Source organism: Phocoena sinus, chromosome 6, assembly GCF_008692025.1.
Source record: "Phocoena sinus isolate mPhoSin1 chromosome 6, mPhoSin1.pri, whole genome shotgun sequence".
Classification (NCBI taxonomy): Eukaryota; Metazoa; Chordata; class Mammalia; order Artiodactyla; family Phocoenidae; genus Phocoena; species Phocoena sinus.
The window spans coordinates 88,189,577-88,205,803 of NC_045768.1; the positions used below are offsets into that span (position 1 = coordinate 88,189,577).

Here is a 16,227-nt window from a genome sequence, read left to right on the forward strand (position 1 = left end):
AAACCTTAGAGATATCCTCTGACTCCTCTCTTTCTCTCACATCTGCAGCCAATCTGTCTCCTGTTGACCAACAATTGTATTTGTTTTCAGTTTTTTAGATTATGGCTAACAACATTGCTATGGATATTCTTGTATTTGTACTTTCCCACACGTGTGCATGTCTCCTCTCCACACACAAACACACACATACATGTGATTGCAGGGTCATAGGTATACATGTACAACTTCAAATTTTACTAGTGTGTCAGTCCCACTCAGGAGACAAACCACACAGCAATTTTGAACATGGACTATTCAATATTAAAAAATTAGTTGGGAATTAGCTGCTAAAGGCATAAAGAAAACTCAAAAGAATACCCAAAGGCTGAAGAAGAGTATTTAAGAAACAAATGAACTTGGAAGGGAATTCCTGGAGCCAAGGCTGGGATTCAGACCTCACTGGAGAGGAGTATGGTTGCAGCCAACCGGTTGGTGATGAAGTTCTCTGGGTTGCCCGAGACAGAGCTGCTCACAGTCAGGAGGATAAGTCTGGTTAGCAGGGAACTGCTGCCTGGGACCAGAAATCCCCACTGGGAAGCTGACAAAACTTGCTGGAAAGCTACTGGGGGGTGGGGGGGTGGTTGCTGTTGAACTCCCTGGGGTGAGCCCTACTGGGGCTCAACTGGGAAAAACTGACATTTATTTTTACAATATTGGGTCTTTCAACCTACAAACTGGCATATCTCTCCTTTTAGGTCTTCTTAATGTCTCTCAATAACGTTTATAATTTCCTTAAAAATTCTTGCTCTTATAGAAATTTATAATAAGAAAAATATCAAAAATATGTAAAAGTAGAGAGACTAACTTAATGAACCCTCACTTACCCATAGGTATAGGTAACTATGATGACAGTTAATAACAAAATTAACTATCATTTCATGTCCATTTTTACTTTGTATATACCCATTTTCCCTACTCCCGAACCCCTATAACGGGAAGGACTCTTCAAAAGAATAACATAAAAATAATGCAGTTATTACAATTTAACAATTAGTAGTAATTCCATCAAATATACAGTCAGTATTTAAATTTCCCTGATTGTTACATACGTATTTTTAAGTTGACTTTTGAATCATTTTCTTCTTAAAGGGCTACACATTGCATTAAAGTCATATGTCTCATAAGTGGTATAGGTTTTCTCTCCCACCCTTTAAAAAATGTTTACTATCATTTATTTGTTTACGAAATTAAGTTGTTAATCTTATAGAATTTTCCACGTTTTGAATTTGCTGATTGCATCTCCATGGTGTTTCTTAACATGTTCCTTTGTTCCCTATATTTCTTCTAAACTATTTAGATCTAGAGCAGAGGTCAGCAAACTTTCACTTTAAAGGGCCAGATAGTAAAGATTTTATTTTAGGCTTAGTGGGACATACCGTCTCTGTTGCAAAACAGACCCTGGCCATTGTAGTACAAAAGCAGTCATAAGTACTTAAATGACAACTCTATGGATAGGATGGACCTCAAGGGCATTATGCTAAGTGAAGTAAGTCAGAGAAGAAAGATAAATACTATATGATCTCTCTTATATGTGGAGTCCTTTAACAATGTGTGTGTGTGTGTGTGTGTGTGTATATATATATATATATAAATATATAATGATATGTATATATAAATAAGCTCATAGTTAGAGAGCACAGATTTGTGGTTGCCAGAGGCAAGGGGTGGGGGTGGGAGAAATGGTGCACTTTTCGTGTCTGTCTTTTTGTTTTGGGTTTAAATAGACTGAATTTTTTTAAAGGGAGGGGGTTAGGGAGAAATATGTACAGGAGTATTGGGAACCATGGGTAATTAAGATGTTCCCATCTTCTCCAGTCTTCAGAGATTATTAATACCCAAATGACAATAGTCTAAGTCTCTATTCTACTGCCATCAAAGAGTTCAGTATTTTATTAGGTTTTCCTCCTCATGTAATTTTAGGGAACCGTTAAGGAACCTGTTGCCCCAATCCTCCCATTCTAGCCAAGCAAGTCTGGTCTCTGGCTCTGGGACAGTGCTTCACTCTGCTGGTCACTCCTTGCCGTCTTTCTCCTTTTCCAGGCTGCTATCTTTCTTCTTCTTTCTAAGGGAAAATAAGAACATTTAGTTATAAGACAACTTAATCTAGATTTAGGGGGAAAAATCTAATATTGCAGGTCAATAATTCTGCTAGTTATACTCAATCTATATGCCCAAACAGAATAGATAATGTCTCAGCCTAAAGCATTTTCATATACATGATGGGGAGGGGTAATGGTAGGTGTATTAGCATCACTAAAAGAGTCATCAAAGTGTTGCCTCCAGAATTAAAGGACAGCCTGCTCCCTAAAATACAGAAGTTCACTGCAACCCTCCAAATGATAGTTCTTCTACTTGGAAAAATTTAAGATCTTGTCTCCACCAGCTATAGAGGAGGCAATGTAAACACTGTGGATCAAAGAGAATTTCTGTAACAAGTGATGTGATTCCTGGGTTTTGTTTGCATATACAGAAACAGTAATGATCAACTTCACCGAATATATACTGAAAGAACAATCTGAGAGATCTTTGGTAGGGAAACTGTAGAGTTACCTGATGACTGAAACTTCCTAACTTGAAAGAGCTATGAAAAAGAGAAGAGACTATAGATAATTTCATATATATGTGGAATATATAATATTGGGAGATAGAATCTAAAAGGAAAGACCAAAGCACAGATAGTGTGACTGTCTTAGCCGGGGTTCTTTCTGATATGAGGACCTTGTGAAGACAGTTATTTTGGGAAGTAATTCCAATGAGCAGGAGTTGGGTTGGGACCAGGAGATTGAACAGGAAAAGACAGAAAGACATGAATATGTCATTGAGCTGGTCACTGCTGTGAGTGACTGAGGCTCCATCTGCTGGAAAAGCCTCTGAGAAAATGTAGAATGCACCTCAGATTCTTCTGCCTTAAGTAAAAAAGTACAGTAGTTTATCTATTGGCTCCCGGCTCCGTGATCAAGGTTGCCCTGTGCGGTATCACCTCCCTCAATTCCAGGTTTGCCTGTATGTCAGGTGATGAGCGAGTTCCTGTGGGTTAAGAGGAGCCCCAGCTCCCTGAGAGATAGCAGCTACTGTCAAGTTCCGCCTGCATTCCTCTCTAAACCATGCCATTTTATTTACCATGGCACTTTCAACTAAGGTCTTTATCTGGAGCAGTTTCTCAGTTCCAAGGGTCAATTGCTCATAAAGCTATGGGCTGCCTGAAGAGGGTACAAGTAATGTGGAGATTAAGCTAAAATTAAAGCAAATGAGATGGCCTTTGTCAATGGTGGCTCCCCACTCCTTCCCATTTTCACCGGCTGCCCCTTATTTACTGTTTTTTGTACCAGACTCTGCATTAAGCACTTTACAAGGATTACCTGTCTTGTTTAATTATTACTCTTCCCATTTAGGGTTGGTTGGCAAAGCAGATATTGTAGATCAGCCTTCTCAGCACAACCACATCTGTCCCCAAAGGAGTGAGAGGCTGAGGTGTTTGATAAATATGAAAACAACAATTACCGTTTTCACTAAGGCCTGGAAAAGGCCAGGCCGATGCCCATCCTGCAGTCCTATGCCTCTGCTTTATTTTTCTTCTGAGCATATTATTTATTGGCTTATCTTATTTGCTTGTGGTTGGGTCTCCTGCCACTACAATGTAAACGCCTTTGGATTGGGACTTTGTTTTGTTAGAGCAAAAGTAAGTAGTCAATAAATATTCACTCTTTAATGAAAAAGGAAAATGAACGTTTATTGGTGTGGAAGCAATGAATTTAAGTTCCTGTTAAAGAAGTTTTGGTAAAGAGGTGATAGACACTGGTACAGGTAAGGGGCAGGTTGCAGGGTCTCAGGGGGCAGGGATAGATCTCAACTGGAAGCCTATAGCATATGGAGTTAATGAAGAGGAAATTTTTAAAAACCTGAAAAAGGCAAAGATGGGAAGGGGTTCCTTCACAATTGCCCCATTTATCAAATGTTTGTGTGTTTATTATCAAATGTTTGTGTGTTTATCTGTCCCAGCACTCGATAGAGGACAGAATGGTTGGACACAATATGGTAAGATACAGAAGCGGGAGCAAAGGGGGTGGCAAACTGGAGAAATTCAGAGGAAGAAAGAGGCCTGAGGAAGGCTCTCTAAGATGTTCATAAGGGCCTGGCCTTCTCCCTAAAGCATCTGTGTAAGTGAGCTGTGGTATGTGTTAGGGGAAAGGATTACAAGAAGTTTCACACTAGAGAGACCTTTAGAGAATTTGACTTTGTCACCAAGTTTTCAGTGAAAGAGGACAAAACTAACGTTTTCTACTGATGCAGGTCATCAAATGTCATCCAAAAATGGAGAGTGGCTTTCACAAAGGAAAAGCAGAGCTAATAATTATGTAAAAATTAGCTCCCTGAGAGTAGATTTCTTGAAAGTGGCAAGGTTTAGAAAACCTGAGAGAAAAATAGAAACGAAACAACTTATCCTGGGCTTGGGGGCTATGGATGGTGGAGCTGGGTGCTGTGTATTCAGCCAGTGTCGAACCAGAACTCTTTGTCCAGTGGATCAGTATTTCCTGTCAAAGCTGAACTTGTCAGACAGACCTTCAAAGAGTTCAAGGATCCCACGAGTCCCAGGAAACATGTGCCCACTCTTCCTTCTCTGTTTCAAAGCCCCTCTTCCACTGTTGTCTGTGGCTACATTTTCTTGTCTGTGGGGCAGGTTGCAGCTTGGGAGGCTCAGGCAGCTGAAGGCTGGAATCAGAAGAGACATTCCTGACTCCACACACCCACAGTTCCTTCCCCTTCTTTAGGTGTCAGAACTCTGGGGGACCAAATCCTGGGCTAGCGTTTCTGGCCTTGCCTAAAACCCTCTGTGTCGTTCAAACAAACAATAACCATTGTTGTGCAAGTGACGTAAGTCAAGCCAGAAGCATGCAACCCAGAGAAGTATATTTTACGTTTTGATTTCTTCTTTCCTTTTGGCAAAAACTTGTTGTTCCCATCCCTGCCGGGGCAGATATAAAGTGCTCTTAGTGTGGAATGGAAAGGGGCCATTCTGCTTGATGGCACTGTAGCCTGGTGCCTGTCCTGGATGCCCCCTGGTTACAAAGACACCTCCCCGTGGGAAAGCAGTGTGGGTCGGCCCAGGCTTGCACAAACGAGGTGCTCCAGCTCCCACGCTGGCTCCCAGATCAGCCAGAAGATTTTCAGCCAGGGCCAGATCTCCTTAGCACAGAGTGACTGGACTGCAGATTTGATAAGACCTCACTGCATCACACAGTCCATAGAGCCCTGTGTCTGAGGTTGAGGTAAGGCTGAATTGAAGGAATACTTTTTGACTAGTAGAAATCACATGTACTATTGAACAGATTATGAAATTGGTATCATTTGTGACATCCTCTTTTCCCAGGCTGGGAAAATTCGTTATTTTAAATTTCTCCCTTTCCTTTATGTTGTAGATAGAAGCGGTCACCAAATCCAACATTACAAACAACCCCTCTGAGTGATTCCTTTCCTTTTCATGCCCTGCCATCTCCAAGCACCACCCATCGTCTGGGATGCAGCTGGGAGGAAGGTGAGCATGGGCTCTGGAGAAAGACATTCCAGATGTACATGTTGGCTTTCGTGTGACTTGGACAAGCTAAACTTTCTGTCCCTCAAGTTATTATTATAAAATGGGATTGAAAGTACTTCTTACTTTTCAGGGCTATTGTGAAGATTAAATGAAATAACATTTATAAAAGTGCAGATAAGGGGAGACCTTCAAGATGGCAGAGGAGTAAGATGTGGAGCTTACCTTCCTCTTCACAAATACATCAAAAATACATCTACATGTGGAACAACTCCTACAAACACGTACTGAACACTGGCAGAAAACCTCAGGCTTCCCAAAAGGCAAGAAAATCCCCACGTACTTAGATAGGGCAAGAGAAAAAAGAAAAAACAGAGACAAAAGAATAGGGACAGGACCTGCACCTCTGGGAGGGAGCTGTGAAGGAGGGAAAAGTTTCCACACACTAGGAAGCCGCTTCACTGGTGGGGACGGGGGGTGGGGGTGGGCTGGGGGAAAGCTTCGGAGCCAAGGAGGACAGACAGCAACAGGGGTGCAGAGGGTAAGGCACAGAGATTCCCACACAGAGGATCGGGGCCGACCAGCACTCACCATCCCGAGAGGCTTGTCTGTTCACCCGCAGGGGCGGGTGGGGGCTGGGAGCTGAGGCTCGGGCTTCAGAGGTCATATCCCAGGGAGAGGACTGGGGTTGGCTGAGTGAACACAGCCTGAAGGGGGCTAGTGCACCACCGCTAGCTGGGAGGGAGTCTGGGAAAAATTCTGGACCTGCCGGAGAGGCAAGAGACCATTGTCTTGGGGTGTGTGAAGAGAGGGGATTCCTACTCCATGTGCCCACAGATGGCAGAGCACCGCTTAAGCGAGCTCCAGAGACAGGCGCAAGCCGCAGCTACCATCTCGGACCACAGAGAAGGACATGGACCGCTAACACTGCTGTTGCTGCCACCAAGAACGCTGTGTGCAAGCGCAGGTCACTACCCACACCTCCCTGGGAAACTGTGCAGCCCGCCGCTGCCAGGGTCCCATGATCCAGGGACAACTTCCCTGGGAGAAGTTGCACCTCAGGCTGTTGCAATGTCATGCTGGCCTCTGCCGCCACAGCTTCCCCCCACATTCCAATTGTGACTACCGTACCCCTCCCTCTCCCCGGCCTGAGTGAACAAAAGAGCCCTAATCAGCCACTGTTTTAACCCCCTCCTGTCTGGGTGGGGAACAGATGCCTGGGGTGGCCTACATGCAGAGGTGAGGCCCAAACCAAAGTGGAACCCTAGGAGCTGTGCGAACAAAGAAGAGAAAGGGAAAATTCTCCGTGCGGCCTCGGGATCAGTGGATTAAATCCTCGCAATCAACTTGATAAACCCTGCATCTATGGAATACCTGAAGAGACAACAGATGTTCCCAAAATTGAGGCAGTGGACTTTGGGAGCAACTGCAGACTTGCAATTTGCTTTCTGCGTCTGATATGTTTTTGGTTTTATGTTTATCTTAGTTTAGTTTTTAGTGCTTGTTATCATTGGTGGATTTGTTTATTGGTATGGTTGCTATCTTCCTATTAAAAAAATTCTTTTATTATTATTATTCCTTTTTTCTCTTTTTGTGAGTGTGTGTGTGTGAGTTTCTTAGTGTGATTTTGTCTGTTTAGGTTTGCTTTTACTATCAGTTTTGGGCTTCTATCTGTCCTTTTTTTTTCTTTTCTTCCTTTTCTTCTGAGCTGTGTGCCTGGCAAGGCCTTGGTGCTCCAGCCACATGTCGGGCCTGTGCCTCTGAGGTGGGAGAGCCAAGTCAAGGACATTGGATCACCAGAAACCTCAGAGCCCCACGTAATATCACTCGGCGAGAGGTCTCCCAGAGATCTCGGTCTCAACACTAACACCCAGCTCCACACAATGGCCAGCAAGCTCCAGTGCTGGATGCCCCACGCCAAACAACTAGCAAGACAGGAAAACAACCCTGCCCCTTAGCAGAGAGGCTGCCTAAAGCCATACTAAGTTCACAGACACCCCAAAACACACCACCGGATGCAGCCCTGCTGACAAACAGGACAAGAAACAGCCCCACCCACGAGACCACAGGCACCAGTCACTTCCACCAGAAAGCCTACACAAGCCACTGAACCAATTTCACCCACTGCGAGCAGACACCATAAATAGCGGGAACTACAAAGCTGCAGCCTGTGAAAAGGGGACCCCAAGCACAATAAGTTAAGCAAAATGAGAAGACAGAGAAATATGCAGCAGATAAAAGAGCAAGGTACAAACCCACCAGACCAAACAAATGAAGAGGAAAGAGGCAGTCTACCTGAAAAAGATTTCAGAGTAATGATAGTAAAGATGATCCAAATCTCAGAAATAGAATGGAGAAAATACAAGAAATTTTTAACAAGGACCTAGAAGACCTAAAGAGCAAACAATGATGAGCAACACAATAAATGAAATTAAAAACACAATAGAAGGAATCAATAGCAGAATAACTGAGGCAGAAGAACAGATAAGTGACCTGGAAGATAAAATAGTGCAAATAACTGCCACAGAGCAGAATAAAGAAAAAAGAAAGAAAAGATTTGAGGACAGTCTCAGAGACCTCTGCGACAACATTAAATGTATCAAAATTTGAATTATAGGGGTCCCAGAAGATGAAGAGAAAGAGAAAGGGTCTGAGAAAATATTTGAATAGATTATACTCAAAAACTTCTCTAACATGGGAAAGGAAACAACCACGCGAGTCCAGGAAGCACAAAGAGTCCCATATAGGATAAATCCAAGGAGAAACATGCCAAGACACATATTACTCAAACTATCAAAAATTTAAAAAAAAGAAAAAATATTAAAAGCAGCAAGGGCAAAGCAACAAATAACATACAAGGAAATCCCCATAAAGTTAACAGCTGATCTTTCAGCAGAAACTCTGCAAGTCTCCTCTATTTACAATAGCCAGGACATGGAAGCAACCTAAGTGTCCATTGACAGATGAATGGATAAAGAAGATGTGACACATATATACAATGGAATATTACTCAGCCATAAAAAGGAATGAAATTGAGTTACTTGTAGTGAGGTGGATGGACCTAGTCTGTCATACAGAGAGAAGTAAGTCAGAAAGAGAAAAACAAATACCGTATGTTAACACATATATATAGAATCTAAAAAAAAAAAAAAAAAGGTTCTGAAGAACCTAGGGGCAGGACAAATAAATAAAGACATAGAATTAGAGAATGGACATGAGGACATGGGGAGGAGGAATGATAAGCTGGGACGAAGTGAGAAAGTGGCATAGACTTATATATACACTACCAAGTGTGAAATAGATAGCTAGTGGGAAGCAGTCGCATAGCACAGGCAGATCAGCTCAGTGCTTTGTGACCACCTAGAGGGGTGGGATAGGGAGGGGAGGAGGGAGATGCAAGAGGGAGGAGATATGGGAATGTATGTATATGTACAGCTGATTCGATTTGTTATAAAGCAGAAACTAACACACCATTGTAAAGCAATTATACTCCAATAAAGATGTTAACAACAAAAAAGAAATTCTGCAAGCCAAAAGGGAGTGGCAGGACATATTTAAAGTGATGAAAGGGAATAAACTACAACCAAGATTACTCTACCAAGCAAGGATCTCAATCAGATTTCACAGAGAAATTAAAACCTTTACAGACAAGCAAAAGTTAAGAGAATTCAGCACCACAAAACCAGCTTTACAACAAATGCTAAAGGACCTTCTCTAGGCAGGAAACATAAGAGAAGGAAAAGACCTACAAAAACAAACCCCAAATAATTAAGAAAATGGTAAAATGAACATACATATTGATAACTGATAAATGTAAATGGATGAAATGCTCCAACCAAAAGACACAGACTGGCTGAATGGATACAAAAACAAGACCCATATATATGCTGTCTACAAGAGACTCACTTTAGACCCAGGGATACATACAGAATGAAGGTGAGGAGATGGAAAAAGATACTCCATGCAAATGGAAATCAAAAGAAACCTGGAGTAGCAATTCTCATATCAGACAAAATAGACTTTAAAATAAAGACTATTACAAGAGACTAAGAAGGACACTACATAATGATCAAGGGATCAATCCAAGAAGAAAATATAACAATTGTAAATATTTATGCACCCAAGATAGGAGCACCTCAATACATAAGGCAAATGCTAACAGCCATAAAAGGGGAAATCGACAGTAACACAATCATAGTAGGGGACTTTAACACCCCACTTTCACCAATGGACAGATCATCCCAAATGCAAATAAATAAGGAAACACAAGCTTTGAATGACACATTAGACCAGAGGGACTTAATTGATATTTATAGGACAGTCCATCCAAAAACAACAGATTACACTTTCTTCTCAAGTGCACATGGAACATTCTCCAGGATAGATCATATCTTGGGTCACATATCAAGCCTCGGTAAATTTTAAAAAATTGAAATCATATCAAGTATCTTATCCGACCACAATGCTATGAGACTACATATCAATTACAGGAAAAACACTGTAAAAAACACAAACACACACACACACACACACAAAAACAAAAAAACCCCACAAACACATGGAGGCTAAACAAAATTCTACTAAATAACCAAGAGATCACTGAGAAAATCAAAGAGGAAATCAAAAAATCAACAAATGACGCTGAAAACCCAATGACCCAAAACCTATGGGATGCAGCAAAAGCAGTTCTAAGAGGGAAGGTTATAAAAATACAATCCTACCTCAAGAAACAAGAAATATCTCAAATAATCAACCTAAACTTACACCTAAAGCAATTAGAGAAAGAAGAACAAAACAAACCCAAAGTTAGCAGAACAAATCAGAAAGATCAGATGAGAAATAAATGAAAAAGAATTGAAGGAAACACTAGCAAAGATCAATAAAACTAAAAGCTGGTTCTTTGAGAAGATAAACAAAATTGATAAACCATTAGCCAGACTCATGAAGAAAAAAAGGGAAAAGACTCAAATCAACAGAATTAGAAATGAAAAAGGAGAAGTAACAACTGACACTGCAGAAATACAAAGGATCACGAGAGATTACTACAAGCAAGAATATGCCAACAAAATAGGCAACCTGGAAGAAATGGACAAATTCTTAGAAAAGTACAACCTTCCAAGACTGAATCAGGAAAAAATAGAAAATATGAACAGACCAATCACAAGCACTGAAATTGAAACTGTGATTAAAAATCTTCCAACAAACAAAAGCCCAGGACCGGATGGCTTCACAGGTGAATTCTATCAAACACTTAGAGAAGAGCTAACACCTCTTCTTCTCAAACTCTTCCAAAATATAGCAGAGGGAGGAACACTCCCAAATTCATTCTATGAGACCACCATCACCCAATACCAAAACCATACAAAGATGTCGCAAAAAAAGAAAAGTACATGCCAATATCACTGATGAACATAGATGTAAAAATCCTCAACAAAATACTAGCAAACAGAATCCAACAGGACATTAAAAGGATCATACATGACGATCAATTTGGGTTTATTCCAGGAATGCAAGGATTCTTCAACATATGCAAAACAATCGATGTGATACATCATATTAACAAACTGAAGGATAAAAATCATATGATGATCTCAACAGATGCAGAAAAAGCTTTCAACAAACTTCAACACCCATTTATGATAAAAACTCTCCAGGAAATGTGCATGGAGGGAAACTACCTCAGCATAATAAAAGCCATATATGACAAACCCACAGCCAACGTCATTCTTAATGGTGAAAAACTGAAAGCATTTCCTCTAAGACCAGGAACAAGAAAAGATTACCCACTCTCACCACTATTATTCAACATAGTTTTGGCAGTTTTAGCCATGGCAATCAGAGAAGAAAAAGAAATGAAAGGAATCCAAATCGGAAAAGAAGAAGTACAGCTGTCTCTGTTTGCAGATGACATGATACTATACATAGAGAATCCTAAAGATGCTACCAGAAAACTACTAGAGCTAATCAGTGAATTTGGTAAAGTAGCAGGATACAAAATTAATGCAAAGAAATCTCTTTCATTCCTACACACTAACAGCAAAAAATCTGAAAGAGAAATTAAGGAAACACTCCCATTTACCATTGCAACAAAAACAATAAAATACGTGGGAATAAACCTACCTAAGGAGACAAAAGACCTGCATGCAGAAAACTATAAGACCCTGGTAAAAGAAATTTAAAATGATACAAACAGATGGAGACATATACCATGTTCTTGGATTGGAAGAATCAACATTGACTATACTACCCAAAGCAATCTATAGATTCAATGCAATCTTTATCAAACTACCAATGGGATTTTTCACAGAACTAGAACAAAAAATTTCACTATTTGTATGGAAATACAAAAGATCCCAAATAGCCAAAGCAATCTTGAGAAAGAAAAACGGAGGTGGAGGAATCAGGCTCCCTGACTTCAGACTATACTGCAAAACTACAGTAATCAAGACGGTATGGTACTGGCACAAAAACAGAAATACCAATCAATGGAACACGATAGAAATCCCAGAGATAAACCCACACACATATGGTCACCTTATTTTTGATAAAGGAGGCAAGAACATACAATGAAGAAAAGACAGCCTCTTCAATAAGTGGTGCTGGGAAAACTGGACAGCTACATATAAAAGAATGAAATTAGAACACTTCCGAACACCATACACAAGAATAAACTCAAAATGGTAAAAGACCTAAATGTAAGGCTGTCAAACTCTTAGAGGAAAACAAAGGAAGAACACTCGATGACATAATTTACAGTAATATCCTTTTTGACCCACCTCCTAGAGAAATGGAAATAAAAACAAAAATAAACCAGTGGGACCTAATGAAACTTAAAAGCTTTTGCACAGCAAAGGAAACCATAAACAAGAGAAAAAGACAACCCTCAGAATGGGAGAAAATATTTGCAAATGAAGCAACTGACAAAGGATTAATCTCCAGAATTTACAAGCAGCTCATGCAGCTCAAAATCAAAAAACAAACAACCCAATCCAAACATGGGCAGAAGACCTAAACAGACATTTCTCCAAAGAATATATACAGGTTGCCAACAAACCCATGAAAGGATGCTCAACACCACTAATCATTAGAGGGATGCAAATCAAAACTACAATGAGGTATCACCTCACACGGGTCAGAGTGGCCATCATCAAAAAGTCTACTAATAAATGCTGGAGAGGGTATGGAGAAAAAGGAACCCTCCTGCACTGTTGGTGGGAATGTAAATTGATACAGGCACTATGGAGAACAGTATGGAGGTTCCTTAAAAAACTAAAAATAGAACTACCATATGACCCAGCAATCCCACTACTGGGCATATACCCTGAGAAAACCATAATTCAAAAAGGGTCATGTACCAAAATGTTCATTGCAGCACTATTTACGATAGCCAGGACATGGAAGCAACCTAAGTGTCCATCAACAGATGAATGGATGAAGAAGATGTTGCACATATATACGATGGAATATTACTCAGTCATAAAAAGAAACGAAATTGGGCTTCCCTGGTGGTGCAGTGGTTAAGAATCCGCCTGCCAATGCAGGGGACATGGGTTCAAGCCCTGGGCCGGGAAGATCCCACATGCCCCGGAGCAACTAAGCCCGTGCGCCACAACTACTGAGCCTGTGCTCTAGAGCCTGAGTGCCACAACTACTGAGCCCACGTGCCACAACTACTGAAGCCTGCACACCGAGAGCCCGTGCTCTGCAACAAGAGAAGCCACCACAATGAGAAGCCCGCGCACTGCAACGAAGAGTAGCCCCCGCTCGCTACCACTAAAAAGAAAGCCCATATGCAGCAACAAAGACCCAAGGCAGCCAAAAATAAATAAATAGATAAATAAGTTTAAAAAAAAAAAAAGAAACAAAATTGAGTTATTTGTAGTTAGGTGGATGGACCTAGAATCTGTCCTACAGAGTGAAGTAAGTCAGAAAGAGAAAAACAAATACCATATGCTAACACATATATATGGAATCTAAAAAAAAAAAAAAAGGTTCTGATGAACTAGGGGCAGGACAGGAATAAAGACACAGATGTAGAGAATGGACTTGAGGACATGGGGGCAGGGAGGGTAAGCTGGGACAAAGTGATAGAGTAGCATTGACATATATACACTACCAAATGTAAAATAGATAGCTAGTGGGAAGCAGCCACATAGCACAAGGAGATCATCTCTGTGCTTTGTGACCATCTAGAGGGGTGGGATTGGGGGGTAGGATAGGGAGGGTAGGAGGGAGGAGCAAGAGGGAGGCGATATGGGGATATATGTATCTGTATAGCTGATTCACTTTGTTATACAGCAGCAACTAACACAACATTGTAAAGCAATTATACTCCAATAAAGGTGTTAAATAAATATTAATTAATTTTAAAAATGCAGATGACTAAACAGCATGGTCCCAATTGTTCTTTCAGATGTGATGATTAGAAGAAAAATGTTTATAAGAATGTTCACCAAAATGTTAATAATTTTTTTCTATTTATTTTTTTTAACATCTTTATTGGAGTATAATTGCTTTACAATGGTGTGTTGGTTTCTGCTTTACAACAAAATGAATCAGTTATATATATACATATGTTCCCATATCTCTTCCCTCTTGCGTCTCCCTCCCTCCCACCCTCCCTAAATAATGTTTTTATACTGAGGTGGTGGGATTTATGAGCTCTTTTTTTTTAAACTTGCATCTTTGTGCTTTTCTATATTTTTAAAATTTCCACAATGAACATGTATTACTTTTGTAACTAAAAATCATTAATATGAATTAAAGTCCACCAAAACTTGAAGAACTGGTTAGATGATAGCACTTTTATTAAAACTTTCCCGATCTTCCCAGGGGCTGAATCAAGGCTCAGCTAGGAAAGATGCATTCCAAGCTCACTCACATGTTTGTTGCCAGATTAATTCCATCCCCGCCACACACACACACACACACACACACACACACACACACACACACACACAGCTGTTCCTTGACATGTGGGCCTCTTAAGAAAACAGCTCAGAAAATGGCAGCTTGCTTCATCAGATCAAACAAATGAGAAGAATCAGAGAGATAAAGAGAGAAGACACACTCTCTTGTAACCTAATCTTAGAAGGAACCACCCATTACTTTTGCTGTATCCTATACATGAGAAGCTAGTTCACATTCTAGGTGCAGCCCACATTCAAAGGGAGGAGATTATACAGGAAGTGAATATAAAGAGGCAGGCATTGTGATCCATTTCAGAAGCTACCCACCACATGTACATACTATATGATGCCATTTAGAGGCAAACCTAATCTTCAGTAAAATAAATCAGAACACTGGTTTTTGGTAGAGGCACAGTGATTGATTGGTTAGGGTCATAAGGAACTTTTCCATGGTGATGAGGTTGTTCTATATTTTGATATGTGTGTTCATGGGAGTACAACTTTATCAAAACTCATGTACAGTACACTTAAGGTCTGTGTAATTTATTGAATGTAAATTGTACCTCAGTTTAAACAAATTTTATCCTACAGTTTATTTTTAAAGGGTGGATAACTTAGCCTTCCATATTACCAGAAATGGAAGTATGTAGTAGTTCACTTGTGTGCTTGATTTTAAACCAAAGTTCCCACCTTTACTCCTTTTTTTTTTTTTTTCTGTGCTGGGCCAGATCTTAGTTCCCCAACCAGGGATGGAACCCGTGCCCGTTGCAGTGGAAGCACGGAGTCCTAACCACTGGACCGCCAGGGAATTCCCCTACCTTTACTTTTCAACATCAAAAAATGTATTCAACTCCACTTAATAGATTGAGAAATTACCTGTCAATATCTGACTATGAATTCAGAAAAGACTTAAAATAAATTCGTATTTCACTATTCACAAGAGTACCTCAATGTATTTGAAAATTAAATTCTTCAATGTGGAGACCTGTTATTTTTTCCAGTCTGTTAGCTGTTTTCTTCCCACTGAAGAAATGCAACTGAATGTGTTATGTTATTATAGCAATAAACATTAACTGCAATGTAAAGCTTTTAAATACTTTTTTTTTTTTTTTGCGGTACGCGGGCCTCTCACTGCCGTGGCCTCTCCCGTTGCAGAGCACAGGCTCTGGACGCGCAGGCCCAGCGGCCATGGCTCACGGGCCCAGCAGCTCCGCGGCATGTGCGATCTTCCCGGACAGGGGCACGAACCCGCGTCCCCTGCATCGGCAGGCGGACTCTCAACCACTGTGCCACCAGGGAAGCCCTTAAATACTTTTTTTTATCTTTAAAAATTTTTTATTACACTTTTCATATTTTAAAAACAACTGTATAAGCTGGAAAGCCATCATAAGTATACTTACATCAGCAAATTTTTATAATATTTGATTTTTTTTATTGAGGTATAATTGACATATAACATCATATTAGTTTCAGGTATACAACATAATGATTCAGTATTTGTACACATTGCAAAATAATCTACCACCATACATAAGTTACAAAATTTTCAAAAATTTTTTTCTTATGGTGAGATCTAGTCTCTTAGCAACTTTCAAATATGCAGTGCAGTATTATTAACTATAATCACCATGCTGTGCATTACATCTCCATAACTTATTTATTTTATAACTGGATGTTTTTATACCTTTTGACCCCATTTCACCCACCCCCCCCCCCCCACCTTGACAACCACCAACATGTTGGCTGTAA

General features: G+C 40.4%; 2 protein-coding genes across 3 annotated transcripts in view; both read right to left on the reverse strand.

Moving 5' to 3' along the window:
* Positions 1-867, reverse strand: part of HSD17B3 (hydroxysteroid 17-beta dehydrogenase 3) — a 41,596-nt gene extending 40,729 nt beyond the window's left edge. The window contains 2 exon segments of the mRNA XM_032633895.1: positions 440-550; positions 864-867. Of these exon segments, the coding sequence (XP_032489786.1) occupies positions 440-550; positions 864-867 (115 nt within the window).
* A 3,748-nt stretch (positions 868-4,615) lies between these two features.
* The window catches only part of SLC35D2 (solute carrier family 35 member D2), a 79,032-nt gene continuing 67,420 nt past the window's right edge, over positions 4,616-16,227 (reverse strand). Inside the window, exon 11 of one of the 2 annotated variants that reach the window (XM_032634316.1) lies at positions 4,616-4,749. In XM_032634316.1, the coding sequence (XP_032490207.1) occupies positions 4,735-4,749 (15 nt within the window). In that variant the 3' untranslated portion in view covers positions 4,616-4,734. The remainder of the gene's footprint in view (positions 4,750-16,227) is intronic. The other variant, XM_032634314.1, reaches the window with a different exon arrangement.